Raw genomic sequence first — 25,483 nt, 5'->3', positions numbered from 1 at the left:
TTGGAGGAACAAGTGGAGTTGATCTAAGTTAGGCCGCTGTAATCTACTGACCCACACTTCTTGGTTGTGAATGCAGCAACTTCCAACAGCTAATTCCAGCGAGCTCGATTGGTCTCGGCTGTTGAAATCGAGACCAATCGTAACCGAAAGGGAGTAGTAATTCTCGGCTAAGAAGCCCAGCAATTTCAGTATCTAATTCCAGCAAAGTTCGGAGCAGTTGGGAGTGGATTTTTGAAGACGAATTTGGATGAGGGTTGTACTTAATTAGTTGCTGCATTAGCAGCAGGTACATTCTCATGCATATGGGTGGTTACAGCACATGAGAGGTTAGAAATCCAGCTATATATAGTGCTGAATTCTCTTACATTCTCCCCCATCGTGTCTGTATCGAACTCAAACTCTGACATTCCTACCGGTCGAGGTTCTACTCCCACTCCAAGAAAAATGGGCACCGTTCTTTCTCTCAAGGGAAACTTGGGAAAGAGCCTTATCGGTTGTTGATTGGTGAACATGCGCGCAATCAACTGCATTTGCTCCATCATTTGTTCCCGGAACAGAGTGCTCTGCTCGCGACTCTCCACTCTCCAACGTTCCATTGCTTGGTTAATATGGGAATCTACTCTAGCTCCAATAGAGATTTCGAGCGTTCCCACTCGATTTTGCATCTCCATTATTGCCGTCGTCACCTGTTGTAGCTAAGACTCCATTTGTTTCATTCTCGTTCTGTTGGCCATGGTTATAATTCTTGTGAGCATCACTTGACGTCCACCAAGAGCGTGCTCTAATACCAAGCTTGTCAGCTTCCTGAAGCGGACAACGACTCTCGATCAAACAGTAGAATAGAGTGAAAGAAATAGAGAGAAAGAGAGGAGAAGAATGCAGGAAGAGAGAAGAGATCAAAAGATTCTCAGATTTTTCATATATCCATGGGAGAGAATTCAGCACTATATATAGCTGGATTCCTAACCTCCCATGTGCTGTAACCACCCACATGCATGAGAATGTACCTGTTGCTAATGCAACAACTAATTAAGTACAACCCTCACAGCTAGCTACTACCATACTGCTCTATTTTACCCCTTAACTATCACTAATTATAGCAAACTCTCCCTATAGCAGGTTAATACATAACGCATGAACAAGAAAAATTCAGATATGTGATGAAATGGCATTGGAGGGTGGTAAAAATTGAGCAAGAGATAATTTTAGCAAATTATTTGTGATGTATATAATAGACTTAGAAACTAGACCAGATGTATTTAATTTGGATAAGAAGATAGACACTGAAGAGAGTTCAAGAGACAAGGAGATTCAGAAACTTTTAGAAGTTGTTTAGTTGTGGAAATGATTTCTAGCTTTATATTTCCAATTTTCTTGTGCCTCGATCTAGTGAGAGTAAGTATCTATAATGTGGTAGAGAACTCAAATAACATTAGAGTACTCACACTAAATCCTACATATTTCCAAAACAATTAAAAATTATAAAACTATATCCAATAGACAGCTTAATCCAAAGATATCAACCTCAATGTGTGTATTATAGGCAATAATATATGCTTCCAGATAACACTCTGCTCTACAACTAAACCAACTTCCCTTGCCATTTCAGATCATCTTTCCCCCTGTGCTTGCTGCAACCTGCCGTCATCATAACTCGTAACCATCCTCTAAAAGACACAAGATTGATGGGCAAGTACTTCAAAATTGACATAGTTTTGGAGTTTTCAAGAATCGAAATTTGAGCAATCTTTTCTCCCTTTCTTTGGCATGACTGCATTGGATGCAGATGCCTGAGCTGCCTCAGCATCTGCCAACGCTTTGCAAGCCTCATTCAGCTTCCTCATGGCAGCCGCATATACTACCTTCTCCCTCTTATTTCGACTCGCCATTTCTTCCAGCTTCTCAACTCAAACTTTCAGCTCCGTCACCTCATCTTCATAAGCCAGTAAAGCTCGCCTGTCTTCTTTCTTCCCTCCCATGGAACCTTTGCTCTGCTGCTTCTCTAATCTGCCACTCAAAGCTGCACCATGCATTGCAAGCTGGGTATTGATAAGACTGAAGACATCTGGTCTCAATTCCTCTTCCTTGGCAGCTTTAGCTGCTGCTGCAAAGTTCTTGTCACGTTCTCTTCCCACCTCTGCTTCTCTTCTTCCCCTGGTTCTCTGTATCCTCTTCTTTTTCCTTGGAATGAAGGGCATGATCAAGAGATTGTTTTGGCTGGAGGACACTCGCAGAAATAAGGTCCAAAATTCCCTGCCCACATACACCTAAACCCATTCCTTCACGGTAACCCATAGTAGCCATCATCTTGGAAGATATGCCCCGAGTGTGATTCTCCCACGTCGCAAAAATTGCAGTTTCTGTCTGGATACCTTTCTGCAGACCATTGCTTTCCGAAAAGCCTAATCCCTGCAAATTGTCTTCTTCATAGTCACTAGAATCAGATTGATCCGAGTTGGTTTCAGTTTCTTCATCATCTCTCACGTGGGCATATTCATATAATGAAATAGCTTCAGTTCCAAGCGGTGCAGGTGATCCATCATCCCTAAAAACAACTTGCCCTACTCAATGTTCATCATCCAATGACTGGAGTTCAGCTTTCCTTCAGATCCCAGTTATTGTCGGAGACCACCCAAATAGTGGATCCCACTAGTGACTGCTCCCACACTGGGGACATACTTTTTCCGGGAAGACAATGGAACGTCAACACCTGGTGCAAATTGTCGAATAAGTTCAGAGATGATGGGTGCAGCCATAATAGCAAACGAAACAAGCTTATTGTAAAGAAATTAGGAGAACATATACGCACTAAAAATCAATGAAGCAAGCTTAAATGTAGGAGATAAAATTAACTGAAACAAACACACGCAGGACAACATAGATGATAAAGCAGCATTGGTGGAACCAATAAGCAGGGGGTCATTGGGACAGTGACCCGGAGAAGCTCCTCTAATGTTTGGAGCAGAAAAAGACGGCTTACCATAGAAAAACCCTTATTATACAAATAAGAGATTGGAGATTCGTTCTTCCTTTAAAGGATAAAGGAATCCCGCCAGATGTTTAATGTGCAGTATGCATTCATTTCATAGCATGCCACTTTTCCAGAAATAAACAAAAAAAGTAGTAAGTTTCTTCACAAACTAACATCTGTTTCTTTGGATTTATTGAGTTTATTGCAACATATCATGTGATAAGCGGCAGTTAGTACTAAATGGACACCGCTGCTGCAGAAAGAACTTGCATATTTGCACTTAGGTGGTTAGCTTTAGTAAGTGATACTGGACAAGTGAATTCTATGCCATAATGGTAATCTAATCTATAATAGTTTCAGTGGTATAAAAACTTGGTCTAAGCTGCACTTCAGAAAAAGTGTTGTATACACATGTATATATATACATATATACACACATATCCCATGTGATAACCCCATCTAGCTTCATTAAGGCTTGTGATGATGATCATAGTGACAATCAGTAACAAAAACACAGGTTACTCTTTAGGTGCCTAAGGAATATGTTTACCAGAGAATAACCAATATAGGGTACATAAATTAAGCTGAAAGGTTTTTATAATTAGGGCATAAACAAATATGCATAAACTCCCAGGTCAGAACCAAGGATGTGAGGTATCTATCAGGTCATCATATCCTGAATGGCCCACCTGGATGACAAGGGTATGACGGACTGGTACTAAATCATAAATGATCAAAGTGGATAATTAAAGAAATAAATAAGATAGGAGACACAAATAGAAGGAGAAATAGAAGAGAAAAACTGATTACATACAAACCAAATGCAGTCTTCTAACAAAGAATACATTGCCCACCAATATAATGAAATGGAGAGAATGCAAGATAACATTGCAATAGAGAAAATTTAACACGAATAATTAAGTTCAATGTCTCGTAATACATTATCAGTGGTAGAAGTCGCTAATTAACCAAATATGCAAAAGGCAAACAACATTATTAGCCATAACCTAGCATCTCTAAAGGAATGAGAATGCCAAAGTTCTTTCTAATAAAGAAACAGGTATACAGAACAGAAGAATATCAGAATAGGGTAAACCCTGTACAAGAGAATGGCCAAGAATCTAGGGGTTCCCACTTTCAAGGAACAAGATATGGTAAACTATCCAAAAATTAAAAATGAGTGGGATGGCAAAAAGCTGTGTAAACTCAAATCAAAAAGGGGGGAGATCAGATATGACCCTTCAAATCGGAAATGGAACTCATTTACAACGAATTCAAGAGGCCAACACAACCTACCCCAAGAACTCAAAAATCCATTGAACCTCTAGAATTAAGAATGTGAAACCGATCAGACCTCTCTTGATGCTCCCCCCTTTATCCGGGATGAGCACTGTAAAGGTGTAATTTGAGCTCATTTAGGAACTAATGTGGTCAAAAAGGCAAGGAAAACCTTAATGACGTCTAATCCCTCCACACACCAGCAGTGATGGAAGAAGACCAATGAAACCTGTGTTACCTAAAATCCATCTATGCTAGAACAGAGAACAAGAACTGTAATAAACATGGTTGTACACTTTCTCTATATCAAGCTTGTAGATAATGCTAAGAGCTATTTTCTTTATCTCGCATCAGCACATTCAATTGCTTCCAACTCTGAACTAGAATTCCAATTACCCCTAAGGAAAACATTTTCTAAAGCTAATAGTTAGTCTCTATGCTTATCAATCTGTAATTTTCTTATCTTTTGTCACCGCACCTCCTCTCCTCTTAGAGCATCAAATAAGGAATGAAGCAAAAAATCAAAATAGAAAATAAAGAAGAGAACAAGGCATGCAAAGGCTCCACTTTTCATAGGAATATCCATTGACTGCCTTGGAAGGATGGAGACAAAAAAAAAAAGTGGTTGCAGGGATTTTCAGCACATAACAAATACGTACACTACTTGTCGAACAAGCATTCAAGTATTTCTATATATATATATATATATATATATAAAATTTCCATACCAAAATTCTGTCATCGTCATAGAGTTGCCCCCCCATCCCCATCCTTGAAATATGTTACAGCCATGGCCGGTATGTTACAATTCAACAAAATAGGGCATATAAAAATGATTAAGAAAAAAGGTTGCTGAAACTATTTAGAAGATTCTCACCATCAGCCATCGATAATTTTGTTTAGAGTAATCAAATAATTGAGAATTTGATTTAGAGCAATGTCATATCAAACTCCACTCTAGGGATGCAAATACAACATGAATGCAAAAATGTAATCTCTCAATGGGAACTGTCAAGATCAAGTTTATTATATCCCACAAAGAGCAAATCTATCAGATAAATAAAACAATAACTAAACTCAAAATCAATTTAGAGGCAGCAATAGCTGCATAACAGGAAAATAATTGAGTCAGAAGATTATGCTCACCAACCAACATGCTTTCAGATGTTGGCGCGAGGTTTTTGCTGATTTAGATCCTTACATTGTCAATAATGAGTCAGTCCGTTATACCAACGCCCATCAGTATGGCGGAATCGGCATTTCGATCCAACAGAGTAACTTTGGTCCTCCAGACGTTCTGCTTCCACATGTGTCGGATCAAGAGGCTCTGCTTTGACATCCTCACCAATATGCGTGGAGCCTGGTAGGTAGAACTGAATCAGCCTCTCGCAATGCGAAAGTAGAAGAAATTGCATTTGCACCATTTAATTTTCCTTCGAAGCTTAATTTTAAATTTCCAGTGGGTTTCCTTCTAACACCTCAGAATTGGCACTCTTAACAGAGGGGGAACGTGATCACAGTCGCCAAATACCTTGTTCACACCCCATAAAAATACCAATCAATCAATTTACCGAATATACTGAAAGGAGCCAATAAATGGCAGCACTGGGGCAGATAGATAAACCGAGAAAAAAATATTAGAGAGGAACTGAAAGATAAATACGAATATTCATATGCCCTAATTGGCGAGAAAGAGGGAGAGAGTAAGACAAGCAACAGGAAGAAGCTCGGGGTTTGTTGGGTCAGCAGCGGGGGCATCCTGAAGAGCGGTGGCCGAGTCCTTTTGCTCTTCCAATTGAAGCTCCAGTTGTTCATGGGTTGAGACGGGTAGAGAGCGCGAGAGATGGTGATGGATGGGTTGAATCTGGGCCGGGTCAGTTATGGGGCTGGGCTGGGTCTCTTTAAAATTGATCGGAACTCTTATCTATTTATAACTCGCCCGATTCCGGCTAGCAAGGAGAGCTCACGCCCGCCCTCTCACATTTACCTCAAGTAAATATTATTTTATTCAATACAAATAACATAATATTTTCTTTTATATTAGCACTCTTCCCCTTTTTTAATGCTTTTTTCGTTTTTAAAAGTTTGCTTTTTTTTTTTTTTTTTTTTGGGTTGTAAATCGATGATGTGTTGTCTTTCTCCGAAGAAAAACACTTTTATATTCATATTTTTATGTTTATTGGATTGATTGACCAAAATAACATTTTGAAGTTGATATTTAGGACATCACCATAGTTTTGTCTCAATGCAAGCACTTAGAAAAAGAGGCAGAGTTAATTTTTGACGCTCAAGTCAATATAATAAATTAACATAAGATGCATATAATTTTTTTTTGGTTTACATGAGAAGCGTGCCTTCATACAAGCTTCAAGGAAAAAACCAAACACATTGCTCTAAAGAAAGAAATGACAAAGCTGTTCAGCAAACCCCGATTTCAAAAGAGAAATCATCCCAAATAAAGATGTTCAATTAGAGAGGCCCCGGGAAAGTCCCATTCTCTCTCTGCTCGTTCCACCTTTCAACCTACAGTAATAATTTTGAAGAAAAAAAATAAGCAAACAGTAATGGCAATTCCAGAACCAGCATTTTTATTCTCTTCAAGTTAGTATATTTAGTAGAGTTCAAGCATCTAGGAAAAATTTATGGCAAGCAAATCTTTTCAACGAGAGAGGCAAGATGTTCTGATGTGATAAACCCACAGGGCTTTTTGCCCATCACCAGAAGAGGGGACCATTTGTACATCTGTGTCTTCATCTCGATATTTCTTTTCAGCATGCACTTTGAGCTGTTTCTCACTTACAAGTTCCAACTGCCTGCTCTGAAAACTGATTAATATTGCCAAGGTAGCAATTTATAAGGAGGGGCTGCACATTGCAATCAGAAAACGTACAGGGTATATATTTCCATTGTTGTGGTGGTGGTGATCGTAGTCTTTCTCATTGTCACCGTCCATAAATTCAGATTGGCCTTTGGCATCAATTTCAACATTCAAGGGGCATACATAAAACCAATATTGCTACACAGTAAAAGAAAGCAGGCACAGGTTGAAACCATCTTGTTCAACAGTGTGTTCATTATTGCTTAACTGGCAGCCAAAGATTCTAGAGTAATTAACTTGACAGTGTCTTCATGATTGCTTAACTGGCAGCTCGCATAGTTTAGGACATGACATATGTGATAACAATTGGAGAAATGGAACAGACCAGACCAGACCATACTTCAAAGAATTTTTTTCCCTCCAAAAATTAAATACACATTCACGTCAATATAAAAATGAGACATATGAACTAGAAAATTAACATTGGTGGAGATGTCTTAAACATCAATATGCCCTGTGATTTTTAAGACAAGTGATTAACATGTACTTGATTAACTTAGAATGTTTACCATAAAAAAGGTTAAAGGTATGCTAAATTCTTTCTGCATACACCAGTACCAGGAATCTGTCATGACCCTAGGGTTTAGCTAGGGTCTAGGAAGGAATTTGGATAAGAGGTTGAGGAAGATAGAGCAAGAAGAGGGCAAGGAAGAACATAATAGAATTGAGGGAGAGAGATAAAAGCCGTGGGAGAATATTGAGAGAGGGAATTGAGATTCAAATCATTCATTAAAATGCCTTCCTCTAACTACTCAAGCCTATTTATAGGCTTACAATTGAAGATGCTAACAATAACAAAAAATGCAACTAATAAGGAAAACACATGACATGTATTACTAATATATCATTGGGATTCCTTAGGGTCGTGACAATTCCCACCCCTTCAAACAATTCTTGTCCCCAAGAATTGACTGTTGCTGACCCTATTATTAAGCCAATTCCAGCCTTAATAATATGGTTTCTTCTTCACCTTTTCTTGTTCTTATCTCTTACTTTTCTTTTCTTATGTCTTTCCGTGTCTTTTTCTCCGAAAACAGCAATACCATGATTTGCTACAACACCTGTTCCAACCATCCACATATTCCTTGTTGTTCTCAAAATTAATTCCATTTGACCTGTCACGCCTTCCGCCGTAATCACTCTAACTATAGAGAGTAAGTCAAACTGCTTTGCAGGCTGAAATTTGGTTTGGTGCTGCTGCTTTCCAATGAAATTGAGGACTATCAATGCAGCGAAAGTCTCGTTTCCTTCCACAAAGTATTTCCCCACCATCTTCCCAATATCTTCTTTCTCTTTAGTAGAGGTATCCTCTATTGGGGTATCTTTAACTTCTCGATTGTTGGTGTACACTAAAAACCCACTTCCAATAGATTTTTCTGTCAATAGAACCTTGATAGCTTCTTCAACAACTACCATTACTTCTTTGGCAACCTGAATTGCCTGATCCAATTCAAGTTTTTCCTCATTCTTTGCGGCTACCGTCCTTATGCTTAGGTCTTTATCAGCTTCATACTTTTCCTGAGCTGCATGAACTCCAACTTCCCCTTCCATAGCTACTACATCCGCTCCCTGCACTATTTGATGAGCAGTCTTAGGAACTCCTATGACAACATTAGTTTTGGGCCTTTCTCCAAACCGAGTACACAAAGCGTTTACAAACTATGGCCAGCTCCATTCTTCCCTTCCCCAGCTCCAATTTTAGAACCAAGCGTCTGCAACAACATCCAAATAAGCTACAACCATTTTCACTTTCTCCCCTTCCACTACTCAGTGTTGGTAGAAGATCCGTTCGCATTGTCGGATCCACCATTGAGGTCTTTCTCTTTCAAACGGGAGAATGTCCAATTGTGACTCTGGAATGGTGGAGTGATTACTGCCAACCCCTTGGTCCTAATTATCCTCCTCTGCCTCAACTTTGTCCTCCGCTTCCCTTAGATTCTGTGACCTCTGTCTATGCATTGGCGTAGTTAGAATGGGTGCCGAAGAAGCCCTGGGAGTGAATTTCCTCGAAAGGCGGACATTAGGTTGCCTAGCTAACATGCTCAAGGTATTCAACTGCTGGCTGATCTACTGGCAGAACCTAGCAATTTCCTCCCGAAGCCCGTTAAAGGGTAAATCCAGATTGTCCGCATACTTCGATTGGCTCCAGCTGATCTCTTTTTGAGCTTGCCAACACCCCATCTCTAAGGTCTCCAAACGGTCATCCACCTGCCTTTGGTTCTGGCATTTCCCGCTTTTAATAGCTTCCCATCGGAATTCCATCTAGTTCACCTCGCGTTGCCTTCAATTCTGCCTTAGTTAAGATGCAATAGCTAAGAACCGTCGCCTTCTTAATCTCAACTTCTGGACTCGTTTCCGATCCAATAACCCGCTGCGCCACTCTGATTTGCCTTCCTCGAATCTAAATTCCGCACCCTAAGTTCACCCAAACTCACTGCACACGCAACGATTAGACCTGGAATCGCACAATTGAAATCACCGATCTACTTCACCTTCCAAAATCGCAACAATCACATATTGATCGGCTTTGCTTCAATTCACCCGGAGCCTGTATCCCTTTTTACCCAATCACCGACCAAAAGCTCCGCCTGCTATTTCCGTACTTGGATCAACTCTAAATTTGCCTCCGAAAATTGCCTAATCCAGCGGCTCAGGATTCACCGAGATCTAAGTCATCTTCCTCAAAATCTAAATTAACAGCCTTGAGTTTGCCTCAATCAATTGTACATGACCTCCTATATTCACAATGAGCGATGATCAACGCGCTCAAGGATCTGCTTCCAACACTCGCCTTACTTCTTGCTATCTACTCACGAACATAGCCAATAATCACAATGGATAAACACCCTCTGGCCTTGCTCGCGATCACTACAGATTCAGCGATAGTCCCCAACCGCTTCTCCTTCTCCACAATCGAGGTCACTTTCATCGCCTTGGCCACATGCATGCCTTCTTTGATAGAACAATACTTTCTAGATTTCTCAAGTCGGAAGCCTAGGCCTATTCCACCTTCTATGTTGGTTGATTCTGTTGCAACCCATAAAATGTCTTGAAATCAAGTCAGAATTTGTCTAGAACTCACTTCTCGCTCAACTTCCAAATATGAATTGAGAATCACAATTAAAATCGAGCAATTGAGAATCGCCGCTTGCAGAATGAGCTTTTGAACCGTTTTCGATCACTCCTGCCTTTCGTCTCAATCACATGCAGCGAGTTTGCTATAATCAAACTGATTTAAGGCTAACCCCAGCAGAGTCAACACCCAATCACCGTCCAACGTCTTGCTTTTGAAAGCAACTTCTGCTGCGTAACTCCTCCTTACCTGATTTGATTTCGTCACTGAGAGCAATAGCCTACGGCTGCATGCAGATCACAGTCCCCCTGTTCCGCATTTGATTCACAGCGGATTCAAGATTGCTCAGACTCGACCGCGATCGTTGTAGCCTCTGATCGCTTCAACCTGCTTCTCTTTGATGCCTTAAATCTTTGTTTAAATCCTTGCTCGATCAATTGCCAGAAGTCGCTTACACTCTGGCCAATTCAATCCACTTCCACGCAAGTGGTGTCTTCCGATTTGCCACTGCTCACCTCGATCAATACTCGTAGCAGTCTCCGGAGAACCGATTCTCTTTGTTGATTTGCTGAATTAACTTCACGGAATTGCTACTCTGATGCGCCTCAATATTGGCCAAGAATTTCTTTGCTCTGCTTCGTTGGACCAGCTATTAGAAAGTGTCGGAATCACATTCGAAAATCACCTGGTCTACTTCTGCTTCAAAAGTTGAACTAGAATGGCCAAAATTCACTGCCGATAATTGTCGAAATTACTCAACAGAGAAAATCGTCGAGGAAGACAGCTCTGATACCAAATGTTATGACCCTAGGGTTTAGCTAGGGTCTAGGAAAGAATTTAGATAAGAGGTTGAGGAAGATAGAGCAAGAAGAGGGCAAGGAAAAACAGAACAGAATTGAGAGAGAGAGAGAAAAGTCGTGGGAGAGTATTGAGAGAGGGAATTGAGATTCAAATCATTCATTAAGATGCCTTCCTCTAACTACTCAAGTCTATTTGTAGGCTTACGATTGAAGATGCTAACAATAACAGAAAATGCAACTAATAAGGAAAACACATGACATGTATTACTAATATATCCTTGAGATTCCTTGGGATCGTGACATAATCCAAATCAGGTGTAGAGTAGAGTGATTCAATGATATTACCATACTACTAGACCTTACTGGGGATGGAAGGCAACCCAAACATTTGGACCCTTAACCCCACCCAATCCTTATGGATGAGTTTGGGGTAGCCTAAATAGGATTGCGTACTCAAGTTCTTAAGGTTAGATGGGGAAGGATATGCAAACCCACTAGTACAACTAGTGGAAAAAAGAGAACTGTTACATTAGGTAGCTGACAACCAACATAACAAAACATCAAATCAAATATCATGAATTCTAAAACCAGACTCAATGTATTGAAATATAAACCTAACTCGAGAAGCAAACTTTGAAAAATAAAAGCAAGCAAACAGGACAAACCACCTCTTCCATCCCCTAAAGGGAAATGAGAATAGTTCAGTCCAGGTCCAGATCTGAGGAGGTTTGGTCATCTAGTATTTTGTGCAGGGCAAACTACAGGTACAAAAGACTACATAATACCAACCCAGTTTGAACAGTTTCACGTCAGTTTGGGTCTTTCATATTGAGTCAAATGCAATGTTAGCACTAGCAAAGTAATCAATTAAAATTTGATTTTTTATTTTTTTTTCTTTTTAAGATAAGTTCTATACAGTGAAATTTCCTACCACAATAAATTGCCAACCCTAGGTCAATACATATGGATCAGCCAACTCTTAATCTTTCATCTATTTTAGAAATCTCAGGGAGCATGAGGTTGAGAGGTGGGCTAGTGAAATGTGAATCTTGTAAGTTTGACACTAGTTATAAATTGACCTAGTTGCAAATCATCCAACCTGTAGAGTTCTTGTCATAAACTTAAATTATACGCATCCAAACAGACCACAAGAAATTGAAGACGAAGAAGGAGAAAATATTAGAATAGCAATTGCACCCACCCATTCACCAGGGCAAAGAGACCGATAATATTTGGCAAATTTGTCACATTCACTAGCTTCTTCTCCCTTTACTGCCAAACATCTGCAGGTTAGGGATTAAAAGACGGCATTACACCATTCTAAAATAAGCTAATTGAAATTCATTGAAAAAGTCCTTGCACTGGACAATGTCCACTTGGTCATGACGCATGAATGCTCAAAATGACATCAAACTCAAAGAAGGTACCTGTGAAATTCAATGTATCGTGTGAAACAGTGTCGGGTTTGGTTTGTTGTCGGAAATCGAAAATCAGCTGGTGCAGTCCTCAGTTCAACCTGAAAGCACAAAAAGAAATTAGTCATAAAATTAATATCATCCAAAAAGACAATAAATATAAACAAAAATAAATGACAAGGAAGAATGTTCAAATAAATTTGAAGCAATTTTGTGACAACTAAGGTGTCTGAAGTCAACAAAATTGATCACTACTGACTCATGCAAGTCCATATGGCATATACCATGGGACTATCAAATACAGAATGGCACTTAGCAGACCATCAAATAATTTCAACCAACAAGAAATATTTTTTTTATAGTTCAACAACATATATTTTTTAATTGCAACAATTTTTTCTTTTATTTTTGCTTAACTTATTGGTTCAACTTCAAATGCAATGTCTGGATCTAGAAAAAACCTTCGAGGTAATATTCTAATGGTCAGAGAATCAAGGTGCTCGGTAATATGGACCACAACAGCTACAGTGTTATTAGTGTTACACCGGAATAGTAACCATACAATTATGTAGCACAAGCACAAGTATCTTTTGTCAATTCAATTCTCTTTTCCCATTCAATGCATAAAATGGAAGTTCCACACCCCCCTACCCTCCTGCCTGAAAAAAGGAACTACACTAATTTATATGCCTCCCACAAAATTATAGTTGTCAGAAACAAAATTAGAGAACTAGATTCCCTATAATGAAATTCTCCACGACAAAAGCAAGAGCATAAAAATTATGGATTCTGATTCTTTCTTCCTTTTAATAGCAATTGCAGTTCAATTCAACTACCCCAACTTATATGTTAGTTTTTGCTGAGAAAGATCAAAGATTGACTCACATTCAAAGCGCAACCCTTGAATGTTTGGTTAAAATATTGAAACAGCTACAACACCTACAAAATCCATTTTAGCACCACTCCTGTAATATATTTTAACCAATATAAAATTGGGAGATCAATGAATTGCTGCTGTTAGACACCAACCAGACCCTAACCAAACGTCCATTTATCCCCCACTTACCCAACCAAAAACAACGGAAGGGAAATCCTCTTTTTCCCCATTTTTTACGGTGGGGAATGACTATAATTTCTATTACCATTAACCCTTCCATTGATAGGAAAACTGGATGCACAGATACACGGATGCAGATACGCACATATAGAACAAGAGATTTGGGTCAGTGAAGGTCTGGCTCAATATCAGAACCCAACAACTTCATCGAAACACGTTTAGATCATTACAATCAGAGTTTTTAGATTGAAAAAATAACGATGGATAAACCAAAAATAACCGAAAGCTAGAGTTTTAGGTCGTACCTCAGCCATTGTTGGTCAGATCAAAAGTTTCTGAACCAGAGAGAGATCAGCAAATCGACAGCAAATGCAAATGATAGACAATTAATAAGCTGGGTATCCGAATTGCTCAGTCCGCTGTGGTCAACCAGAAGCTGACACGTATCGAATTGCTCAACAAATCCACAAAGATACACAAAAATAGATCCACAAAGATAAATGATACAGTAGACCAAGGACAGCTGGCCATAATGTTAAAATTTGAATGGCCAAGTGGAAGGAGAAAAGGCGTGTTACTGAGGCAGGACGAATGTTCCGTGTTTCTTAGACCATCTCCACCCCAAAACTTTAAAATGGTGCAACTTTTGCACTATCCTAACAAGTATCTCCAACTCATTACACCAAATGAACAGTATTCTTTCTATTTCCTTATTTCTTTAATTCATAACAATTAATTTATTTCAAAAAATTATTTACATAATTGCAACTTAAATATGTAAAAAAAATTACATGTATTTACATAAAATATTACATTTATTTAAAAAATTAAATACAATATTATACATAATATCGCAATCTACAAAATTTAAAATTTAACACGTCAAGATTCAAAAAGGATTACTTAAACGAAAAAAACGTTACAAACAAAAAAATGAAATTAATTGTGTCATTTAATTCTCAAAATTAGTATATTCCTCCCACAAATGTTCAATCAATGCATTTCGAAGTGCAATGTGAGCCTCTTTATCCTTGATTTTTCGGTGTCGAGCGAGAAATTCTTGAAATCGGGTGCCTTCATCAGCAACCATCTCAACGTTTGGACTTGGTGCTTCTACCCAATCTCGAATTGGCGCATCAACATCACGTTCATCCTCGATAATCATGTTGTGCATAATGATACACAGTCATTATATTGTGTAAGACACTTTTTTGCCAAAAGTGTGACTGTCCTACGACTATTGCAAACCTAGATTGTAGAGCCCCAAATATACGTTCTACATCTTTTCTACAACTCTCTTGTTTCATTACAAAATATTTTTTTTTGAGACCACCTGGCTCACGAATTATTTCTACAAGAGTAAACCACTTCGGGTATATACTATCCTACTAAATAGTAACCCATATCATATTTGCGTCCCTATATGATGTAATTAGCGAGAGGAGCAACACCATTAACTATGTTGGCGAACAGATGAGAGGCCTCCAAAACATTGATGTCATTATTTGAACCCAACATATCGAAGTGTGCGTTCCATATCCAAAGATTGTAATTTGTTACAACCTTGAGGATAATTGTTGGAGATCCACTTCAGCCTACATATTGGTCGGTCCAAGCGGTTGGACAATTTTTTTACCTCCAATGCATACAATCCAGACTACCCAACATTCTAGGAAAACCACATTGTCTACCAACATAGAGCAGCCTCGTAATGTCATCAGCATTTGGTGATCTCAGATATCGGCCCTCAAATACCTCCACGACAGAATTTCTTTATACTTTCAATAGCAGTGGACTCCCCAATTTTGATGTACTCATTAGTTATATCTACTGTGACACCATATGCCAACATCCGAAACACAATAGTTATCTTTTGAATCGCGGACAAGCAGAGTCTTTCTAGAGCATCCCTTCACCATAATGTAGCTGTCATGAGCTGCAACAGCCTGAAGTATATGCAAAAATAATTTTCGTGACATTCGAAAGCAACGGCAAAACATCCATTCACCATAACGTAGGTTCTCGACAAAGTAATCGTTAAACAGTCTTTCATTAATGGCCTCCTGATCGCGATGGATGACCATATGACCAGGTACCAAGCCTCCATGTATTGGTTGGTGGTGGTGTTGATTGAGCAAGTGAGCGAGAAGAATAATGCTGTTATACAAAAGATTAGCGGCTTCAATTTGGATAAATCGCTGCTAAGTGATTCGTAAGTCCTACTTCAGTGTCATGATCACTTTCGAACAACAATGCTGAAAAAGTAAAATAATTTGAGGGACCTCCAAGATTAAAATTCATTCTGGTTAATAAGGTAAATCTTTCAATGATTTTTTGCAAATACTGAGTGCTGCATTATATAGTTGTCGAATATATCTTATCCCCAAGTCTCAACTCGTTTTGCGAACTTACATCACAACTGTTAATTGGATATCATCAAACCTCACCCCTTATATTTGATTTCTCATATCTAACCCTATCTTATCCCCAAATCTCATATCGTTTTGTGAACTTGCATCACAACCATTAATTGGATATCATCCAACCTCACCCCTTAGATTTGATTACCCATATCTAACCATATCCTTCTTTCAATTTTACTATAAAATAGTGTGTCACATCTTCATTATTTGTCACTTTCACCTTCTGTTAACCCTTACACTTTACGAAATCAACAAAAAATAAGTTCCAGCAAACGAAATAGCTCATACACTATTCAAGAAAACATACTCCTATGTCATGTATATTTAGACATTTCTCAAAACCCGATAGTAGATATGAATCATACGAAATAGAGATTATGGTATCGAGTTGAGACTGACTACAACAACTCACTACCAGAGTGTATCACTCAGACTCGATTCCTAAGATCATTACAGACTTGCTACACAACGATTTCGAAAGTTATTAACAAATTGCGAGAATACATTCGATAAGTGAAAAATCTGAATCCAAGTGGTGCTTCTGAACAAGATATTGTAAGTATTAATTAAAAAGTTTATTTTCTAATATTATAAGTAATAAATGTTAACATATACATTGATATCATTTTGTAGATCGATCGAACCAAAATATTGTTGTCACGAGATGATCAATACAAAAAAGGGTTTAAGTTTGACCATGTCTGGCCCCCTCTTGAAGGACACCGAAAAATTTGGAAAAAATGTGCAAGTGGAATTACCAAGCTTTCAAAGATAGGATGGCAACTTTGCATCGTCACAAGTAGAGTCTCCAACTTTAGAGACTCCTACCTTAGAAAGTTGAGAACAACATAAGCAATATGACGACGTAAACATTGAAAATTAAAATGCAACATAGACTAAATGAAAGACAACTATTTAATATTCCAGTAGATCATTTTTGAATCCTCTAAGACCATCAAAATAATGACCAAACAGAGTTGAGAAATTTTCGAGTTCTTTGTCCTACTATTAACCTCTTATTTTTTTATAAACTTGCGTAGTTCCGAACCTAAAATAGAGCTCAAATCTTTTAGTAGAATCTTATTTTTAGAACAAAATTCCACCGCGCTGGCTTTTTTTAGATTACTTTCAATTCAAGCCCTCAGAATTTCATAAATTTCTTGCCTATCCTCAATTCCCTTACATATGACTTCAATGAGTTAACGTTGCTCTTCCATATTTTCTGTAATCATTTTTGAAAACTCTTCATTTTTCCCTCTTGATTTCGCCTTTTTATCCCAATAGGTCGTTGACTCAAACTACCATTGGGATTTTCTTCATTTATATCAAAAGAAAATGAAGACAATCCAAGAGACGCTAAGGTAGGAGTCTCTGAAGTTGGAGACTCTACTTGTGATGATGCAAAGTTGCCACCGTCTTTGAAAGATTGGTAATTTCACTTACACGTTGTTTCCAAATTTTTCGATGTCCTTCAAGAGGGGCCAGACATGGTCAATTAAACCCTTTCTTGTATTGATCACCCTGTGACAACAATATTTTGACTCGATCGATTTGCAAAATAATATCAATGTACATGTTAACATTTATTACTTGTAATATTAGAAAACAAACTTTTCAATCAATGCTTACAATATCTTGTTCAGAAGCACTACTTGGATTTAAATTTTTTACTTGTCGAATGCATCCCCGCAATTTGTTAATAGCTTTCGAAATAGTAGTGTAGCGAGTCTGCAATGATCTTAGGGGTCAAGTCTGAGTGATACACTCTAATAGTAAGTTGTTGTAATCAATCTCTCTTTCGTTTGATTTATACCTATAATCGGGTTTTGAGAAACATCTAGATATGCACGACATAGGTGTACGTTTTCTTGAACAGTGTATGAGCCACTTCGTTTGTTGGGACTCATTTTTTTGTTGATTTCATAGAATATGAAGGTTAGCAGAAGGTGAAGAAGACAAATAATGAAGAGGTGGCATGCTATTTTATAGTAAAGTTGAAGAAAGGATATGGTTAGATATGGAGAATCAAATCTAAGGTGTGAGGTTTAATTATAACCAATCAACGGTTGTGATACAAGTTCACAAAACGATGTGAGATTTGGGGATAAGATAGGGTTAGATATGAGGAATCAAATATAAAGGGTGAGGTTTGATGATATCCAATCAACGGTTGTGATGCAAGTCTGCAGAATGAGGTGAGATTTGGGGATAAGAAATATCTGACAACTATAAAATGCAGCACTCAGTATTTGCAAAAAATCAATGAAAGATCCCAAATTCTTCTATCTTGGAGGTCTCTCAAATTATTCTACTTCTTCGGCATCGTTGTTCAAAAGTGATAATGATAGCAAAGTAGAACTTATAAATCACCTAGCAACAATTGATGCCCAAATTGAAACCGCCAGTCTTTTGTATAACAATAACATCCTTCTTGCTCATCTACTTGATCAGCAACACCACCAATCGATACATGGAGGCTTGGAACCTAGTCATATAGTTGTTCATCGCAATTGGGAGGCCGCTGATGAAAGACTATTCAATGACTACTTTGCTGAGAACCCACGTTATGGTGAACGGATGTTTCGTTGCCACTTTCGAATGTCACGGAGATTATTTTTACATATACTTCAGGTCGTCGCAACTCATGACAGCTACTTTGTACAAAAAAATGATGCTCTAGGAAGACTTGACTTGTCCTCGATTCAAAAGATAACTATTGTGTTTCGAATGTTGGCATATGGTGTCGCAGCATATGCTGTTGTGGAGGTATTTGGGGCCGATATCTAAGATCACCAAACGCTAACGACATTGTGAGGCTGCTTTATGTTGGTAGACAACATGGTTTTCCTAAAATATTGGGTAGTCTGGATTGTATACATTGGAGGTGAAAAAATAGTCCAATCGCTTGGGTCGGCCAATATGCAGGCTGAAGTGGATCTCCAACAATTATCCTCGAGACTGTAGCAAATTACTATCTTTGAATATGACATGCACACTTCGGTATGCCCGATTCAAATAATGACATTAATGTTTTGGAGGCCTCCAATCTGTTCACCAACCTAGTTGAAAGTATTGCTCCTTCCGCTAATTACGTCATACAAGGATGCGAATATAATATGGGTTACTATTAAACATAATGTACTTGAAGTGGTCTACTCTTGTACAAATAATTCGTGAGTCATGTGGTCCCAATAAAAAATATTTTGTAATGAAACAAGAGAGTTGTAGAAAAGATGTAGAACGTGCATTTAGGATTCTACAATCTAGGTTTCTAATAATCGTAGGATCGTCATGCTTTTGACAAAAAAGTGTCTTACACGATATAATGACTGTGTGCATCATTATGCACAACATGGATTATCAAGGATGAATATGATGTTGAGGCGCCAATTCAAGATTGGGTAGAAGCGCCAATTTCAAGAATTCTTCGCTCGACACTGAAAAATCAAGGATAAAGAGACTTACATTGCACTTCGAAATGCATTGATTGAACATTTGTAGGAGAAATATACTAATTTTAATAATTAAATGGCACGATTAATTACATGTTTTATTTGCGTTTTTTTTTCATTCAAGTAATCCTTTTTGAATCTCGTCGTATTAAATTATAAATCTTGTAGATTGCGATATTATGTATAATATCGTATTTAATTTTTTAAATAAATGCAATATTTTATGTAAATACGTGTAAACTTTTTTTACATATTTAAGCTGCAATTACGTAAATAATTAAATAATTTTTTAAAATAAGTTAATTGTTATGAATTAAAGAAATAAGGAAATAAAAATAACATTGTTCATTTGGTGTAAAATTTGGTGTAATGGATTGAAGATGACTTGTTAGGATAGTGCGAAAGTTGCACAATATTAATGTAAAAGTTACACCATTTTGAAATTTTGGGTTGAAGATGGTCTTAGTCGATGCAAGTGCAATGTTCGGGCTTTATTTGGGTTTCTTATTTGTTTATTTATCCCTAATTTAATCTTTAGAGCCTTCGTCGATACATTTCAACTAATACCTTAGTCATGTATGTAAGGTTATGTGTATGTGTCTTTAGCAAGGTAGTTTAAATAGGTGTCAAATCCTTAATATAATGTATCTTCCTTTGACAGGTTGAATATTTAATGTACTTCAAAAAATATATGACACACAAATTAAACATTTCTTCCACAAATCATTTTCTATAAACTCAACACTCTACTACTACTACTACAAGCATAATGTAATGCCCTCATTTTCAGGGCATTGTTCTAGAAAATTTATGAACATAAATTTTTTGTAAGTACCTTGAATATGAGTACCAAACAACTTCATTGAAACACATTTAGATCATTACAACCACAGTTTTCAGGTTGAAAAAATAACGACAGATAAACCAAAAATAACCTAAAGCTAGAGTTTTTGGTCGTACCTCAACCATTGTTGGTTAGATCAAAATCTTTCGAATCGGAGAGATATCAGGACGACAAATGGGAACAACAGACAATTAATAAGCTGGGTATCCGAGCAATGTAGAGATTGTTTGGGTCACCCTTTTTTAAAATGACTTTTAAGTCTTTCTATTTAAAAGCTATGTAAAACTTTAAAGCTATCTAACGTTTAAGTTAATAACATATTTGAATAAATGTGCTTTAAATTATCATTTATATAATTATGTATTTTGTAACACCCAAAACCATTGTTAGTGACCTTAAACATAATTCTAGGGAAAAAAAATGAGTTATAATAGTTTAGGGACCCAAACATAATTTTTTCCATAGTTTGGGGACCAAAATGAAAAGTTTAGATAGTCTAGATTTTAGCCCTACCATGACACGAATTTTTAGAATATTTTTGGGGATTCTTTGATTTTATGGACATGAATAAATTGATTTATCTAGATATAATATGATATGATTTAAATCTTTCTAATTGATAAGAGATAAGGTAAGATTCTTTAATTTTATGAATATGAATAAATTGATTTCTCAAGATATGATATGACATGATTCAAATCTTTCTAATTGATAAGAGATAAGATAAGATAAGATTTGAATTTATCTTATGGAAAAGATGATATTTGATTTGATTTGATTTAAATCTTTCTAATTGAAAAGAGATAATGTAAGATTTGAATTCACCTTATGGAAAAGAGATATTTGATTGGGATCCTTATCAAATAGGATTCTTGACTATAAATATGGCTATCCCCCTTCACAATTCTTCACTTCTCCTCTCTTTAGTTGGCCAACCCCCTCCCTCTCTTTTCTTTGTTTATTCCTTTCTTACTACAAGTAAGACAGCAAGGTGTGAAGGTTTTGATTAGGAGAAAAGAGTTAAAGATCTATTTTATTCCAATCAAATTGAAGTTAAGTGCATTATGAACTATCTTCATGTTTAAAAAAAATCATAAAATCAAGTTTCATAGTCCCTCATGTCATGATTACAAGCAAGTTTTGGGACCGGTGTTTAGTAACTACGCAAGTTCTTAACCCCACAAGTTGGAAGAATCTATTGTGTCTCTTCATGTTGCAAGTTCAACTTATCTTATGTTTAAATACAATTAATAGTTCATTTGTGCTTATTGAGATTTATCTCACCCCCTTAAGTGGCTATGAATAAGGAGGTTGGAGCATGGATGTGACACATGGTGGCATTTTCAAAAGGATTTCAAGAATTTAATTTCAATTTTTTTTAGGATGTCTTTTAGATAAACCAATCCAAGTTTTTGTTTCTTTCATTCTTTCCATTGAAATAGAGTTTTTTTTTTCAATAATAAACTCTAGATTTTATATGAATGCTATAAAGCATGTTTTAAAATTTTATTTAAGTTTATGAAAGTTTGATTCTTAGTTTAAGTTTTGGGCGTCACATATTTGGTTTAAAAAACCTGATAAGCTATCAAAACTTAACAAAAAGACTAAAATGGACATGTTGCTGAATAATAAATAAAATTTATAAAAATATTAATTTTTAATAAAAAAAATTATAAATTAATGTCCAACTGGTAAAATTTTTACCATTACATATTGATAAATTATATATAATTATTAAAAATATATTAATACAATACTTTATGTTTAAATTTAGATTTAATTCATAAAAATGTTAAATATATATATTGAGTCATTAAAATATATACATATAGAGAGAAGGAATGGCCGGGGATGGAGGAGGGGATGGAGGCGACGGCAATGGCCAAGATCTTGGAGCGACGATGGAGGCAACGAAGGAGGAGATGGAGGTGACAGTGACAACAATGGAGCTAGAAACGGCGGCCAAGATGGGGCTAATGGAGGCGACGATGAAAAAGAGATGGGAGAGAGGCGATAATGTTTACGGAGAGAGAAGTTGGAAATATTAGAGTTTTGCAAGTGCAAAATTGTAAATCACTTAATCAACGAAATAAACTAATAACAACATTTTGAGAAAAGCTAGGGGGGATTTTTTTAAAACTCTATTAAAATAGCGTTTAAGTTCTATAGTGTTTAACCTCTTTAATTTTTAATAAACGTGTAACTAAATAAGATATACAACATTTAAGCTTCGCTAATAGTTTATAAGCAATCAAACCGCTACCCCAAACACCCTCGCAGTCCGCCGTGGTCAACTTGAAGTTGCCACATATATAACCCCCTCCAGTTTCCCCTTTTTATTCTTAACCCCCGTTCTTTTTAGTTATTAACCTTTTCCAATTCCCCTTCCTTTTTCTTTTTGGACTTATTTGTCTTTAGAATTTATCCAAAAATGATTGTCACCCAAACCAATTATGAACCAAACTTTAATAATTTCATATTTTAATTATTTAACAAATGATATGAATTTATCTAACAGGTTATAATATTATTTTTTTATAAAAAGCATGTGATATCTTAATTTTATTAAGAGGAGACGATTACATAAATTTTAACTTGTCAATCATCACGATAAGTAATTGTGATTTTTATACAATCTTTATAACTCGTATTATATTTAAAAATTTTTAACTAAATTTTTTTCTCCATCTCTTTTACGAACAAAACTTATTCTATTTCATCCATTCTTCTCACTAGAGCATCTATCAGCCTTTTTCTCACACAGCCAAATCAACTTAATCATGTGCCACACATTTTAGCACCAATAAAAACCACACGAATTGTTATGTTGCCCACGTCAGGCAACATATGATTTGCCTGACGTGGGCAAAATTAGAGGGGAGGCGTGGACCCCCCAAACCCCCTGCATGCCCGCATCGACGCAAACCACTTTCACTTTATTACTATAACTTCATTCTAATGATTTTGACATCTTTATGCAAAATGTTAACATCTTTTCTCTTAAAGGCCCAATTTGTAGTGAGAACCATAGTGGGCTCCTCTAAAGATAAGCTTACACAAAAATTTTCATGTGCCAACTTGATCGATGTATTTGTAGACCATTAAGCAATTTCAATGAATTTACCTAGTGCACATTCAAAAGTTAATGATGGCTTGTTCCCATCTATAAAAAAAAAAAAGTGTCCAAAAGTGTTTCAGTCAAGTGAGAGTATGCATTGATAATGTGGTAGAGAACTCAAATAACATTAGAATACTCACACTAAATCCTACATATTTCCAAAATAATTAAAAATTATAAAATTATATCAAATAGACAGCTTAATCCAAAGACATCAACCTCAATGTGTGTATGATTTTATAGCTCAAGGCCCCATTTTGTTGTAAAAGATCAAAAGCCCAACTTCATAATCCTATATAAGGACGACCCATATTATTTTCTGAAATGTTTCAAGTCTAAAGCCCAAAAGCCAATTAATGTAACCAAATAAGCCCTGAGCTGGAAAATTGAAGGGGAAAACTAAAATAATGCCGGCACTGCCGCTGGCCGGTGGCTCCGGCAATCAGACGCGATCACCGGATTCCCCGGTCGTGGTGATTAACACATCCTAGAATGAAAGCGATCCAATGGCCAGATTTTTGTAGATCTAAGAATTAATTTTCGGCCAAAGCGTTGCCGCCCCCACCTCCGGCCTGTGATTCCGATGAACGGGACCGGTAATCGGATTCTCCAGACCGTGATGATTCATATATCTAAAAATGAGAATAATACAACAGCTAAATTTTAGTAGATCTAAAAATTAATTTTCCTGGCCAAACATACAGTTTCTGGAAAACCGTCGCCAACCACCGTACACGGCGGATTCCAACGATCGGAACAGACCATCGAAATCCCCTTGGCACAGTGACCGATATATCCCAAAATCGAAAGGATCGAACGGTCGGGTCTTAGTAGATCTATATTTAGAGAAGCTGATTTTTCATCGTAGCTCGCGTACGCATATACATATAGCGTGCATATACATATACAAACCAGAAAAATTAAGGGGCAAACGCTCTAGACAGATTACCTGGGAAGGGTGCGAGACACCGTAGGCTGTGGCTTGCCGGGTCCGTTCTCTTAAAGAGAGCTTTTTTGAGACGAGAGACAGAAACGGAGACAGAGACGGGGGGCAAAATGTGTGAAGGAAGTGGCCTAGAAAAATTAATTTAATATCCTTAGAGCCGATTGCCCACGTGTCAGCTATTAAGCTTTGATAAACACTTGATCTTAGCCAAAAGCCCGAGAAAGGCATCTCTTGGAGAATCAATCAGCCGAGATCAATCAACATTTGGTTCCAGTGATTGTGGGATTGGTTTTCTTTTGACCTTTTAACTTTTTAGTTTTGTTTCATTGGTCGCTTTTTAATTTTTTCTGTTGTTCGTATCAGTAAATTTAATTGGACATGAAAACGGAATGGGGCCATACCTCTCTCTGATTTTGCCCTTGACACCAGAACGATTTCATTTGTATATATTTAATTATCTTTTCCTTTTTTATAATTTTTTAGTATACTATTATTACCTATTTTATAAATCTTTTTTATATATAAAGTGATTGACCCCCATTATAAAGATATAAAAAAGTATCACAATTTTGACATGGTATTAGAGTAATATTCCTTGTGCTTTTTTTTTTTACATTCATTACCTTCCATTTCGGCTTTCTTTGTCTCTTCCGCCTTCATTGCCAGTTGTTCCACCTTTATCATGTCTAGATCTTCTTGACATCTTTCTTGTCAACCTTAATCGTCATTGCCACATTCCCCAATTTTGCCATCATTACAATTATATAGTACACATCCTTCATTGCAAGCTTTTATCGCTAGCACTTCTTCATCCTCGTGTGTCGCTCATCTCTGACATCACCTCTATCCATCCTAGCCTCGGTTGCTGTGTACATCCATGTCTCTTTCGCATTTAGTTTCGGCGTCCCTCATCAGTCGTTCATTTTTTATATCACTCTTGTTCGTCATCATCGCCTTAGATCAAAAAGCTGCTTAGGCCACTATTCGATCTTCCATGCTTTAGTTGTTCACCCTGACATCTTTAATGTCACGACATCCTTGTTCTAGCTCGTTATTGTGACCTTGCTATGAATCGATCTTCAATTCATTTCTGCTCCAAAAGTTTTAGACCTAAAAAGGCCTTACCTCTAACATTCCCTTATGCTGTTGTAATACGTACCGAAGAATTTCAAAAGGACTCAAAAGTAAATTTTTGGGGGGCAAAAGTGAAATTTCAGATAAATTGAAG

The 25,483-nt window shown here is 37.1% G+C and overlaps 2 protein-coding genes and 1 pseudogene across 6 annotated transcripts; all 3 read right to left on the bottom strand.

Moving 5' to 3' along the window:
• Nucleotides 1-1,080: 1,080 nt before the first annotated feature.
• LOC127807725 (zinc finger CCCH domain-containing protein 22-like) lies at nt 1,081-2,899 on the bottom strand (annotated as a pseudogene).
• A 3,648-nt stretch (nt 2,900-6,547) lies between these two features.
• On the bottom strand, nt 6,548-24,510 carry LOC127807728 (cytochrome c oxidase subunit 6b-3-like). 5 transcript variants are annotated; one of them, XM_052345773.1, is made up of 5 exons: nt 24,259-24,398; nt 13,778-13,908; nt 12,428-12,516; nt 12,202-12,283; nt 6,548-6,772 (listed from the first exon to the last, which is right to left on the bottom strand). In XM_052345773.1, the coding sequence occupies exons 2-5, from the start codon at nt 13,784-13,786 to the stop codon at nt 6,719-6,721; spliced, it is 234 nt and encodes a 77-aa protein (XP_052201733.1). In that variant the 5' UTR covers nt 13,787-13,908; nt 24,259-24,398; the 3' UTR covers nt 6,548-6,718. The 5 variants fall into 5 exon arrangements, with proteins under 5 accessions (XP_052201733.1, XP_052201736.1, XP_052201737.1 ...); XM_052345776.1 differs by having other exon boundaries at nt 13,778-13,891; nt 24,259-24,376; XM_052345777.1 differs by having other exon boundaries at nt 13,778-13,807; nt 24,259-24,371.
• LOC127807729 (uncharacterized) lies at nt 13,915-21,006 on the bottom strand. The gene is given in 2 exon segments (XM_052345778.1): nt 13,915-14,656; nt 14,658-21,006. Coding segments are annotated over 2 exon segments (354 nt in total). The 5' UTR covers nt 14,780-21,006; the 3' UTR covers nt 13,915-14,424.
• Nucleotides 24,511-25,483: the final 973 nt, after the last annotated feature.

This window comes from Diospyros lotus, chromosome 8 (assembly GCF_014633365.1).
Source record: "Diospyros lotus cultivar Yz01 chromosome 8, ASM1463336v1, whole genome shotgun sequence".
NCBI lineage: Eukaryota > Viridiplantae > Streptophyta > Magnoliopsida > Ericales > Ebenaceae > Diospyros > Diospyros lotus.
The sequence above is the reverse complement of the archived record's forward strand: the minus strand, read 5'-3'. Positions and strand labels throughout refer to the sequence as shown.

Coding starts and splice junctions, on each gene's coding strand:
- LOC127807728 (XM_052345772.1), bottom strand. CDS start 24,483: ATGCCTTTCTCGGGCTTTTGGCTAAGATCAAGTGTTTATCAAAGCTTA. Junction 12,517..24,258: donor GTGTCTCGCACCCTTCCCAG/GTAATCTGTCTA, acceptor TTGTGCTTTCAG/GTTGAACTGAGGACTGCACC. Junction 12,284..12,427: donor CGATACATTGAATTTCACAG/GTACCTTCTTTG, acceptor CCTAACCTGCAG/ATGTTTGGCAGTAAAGGGAG.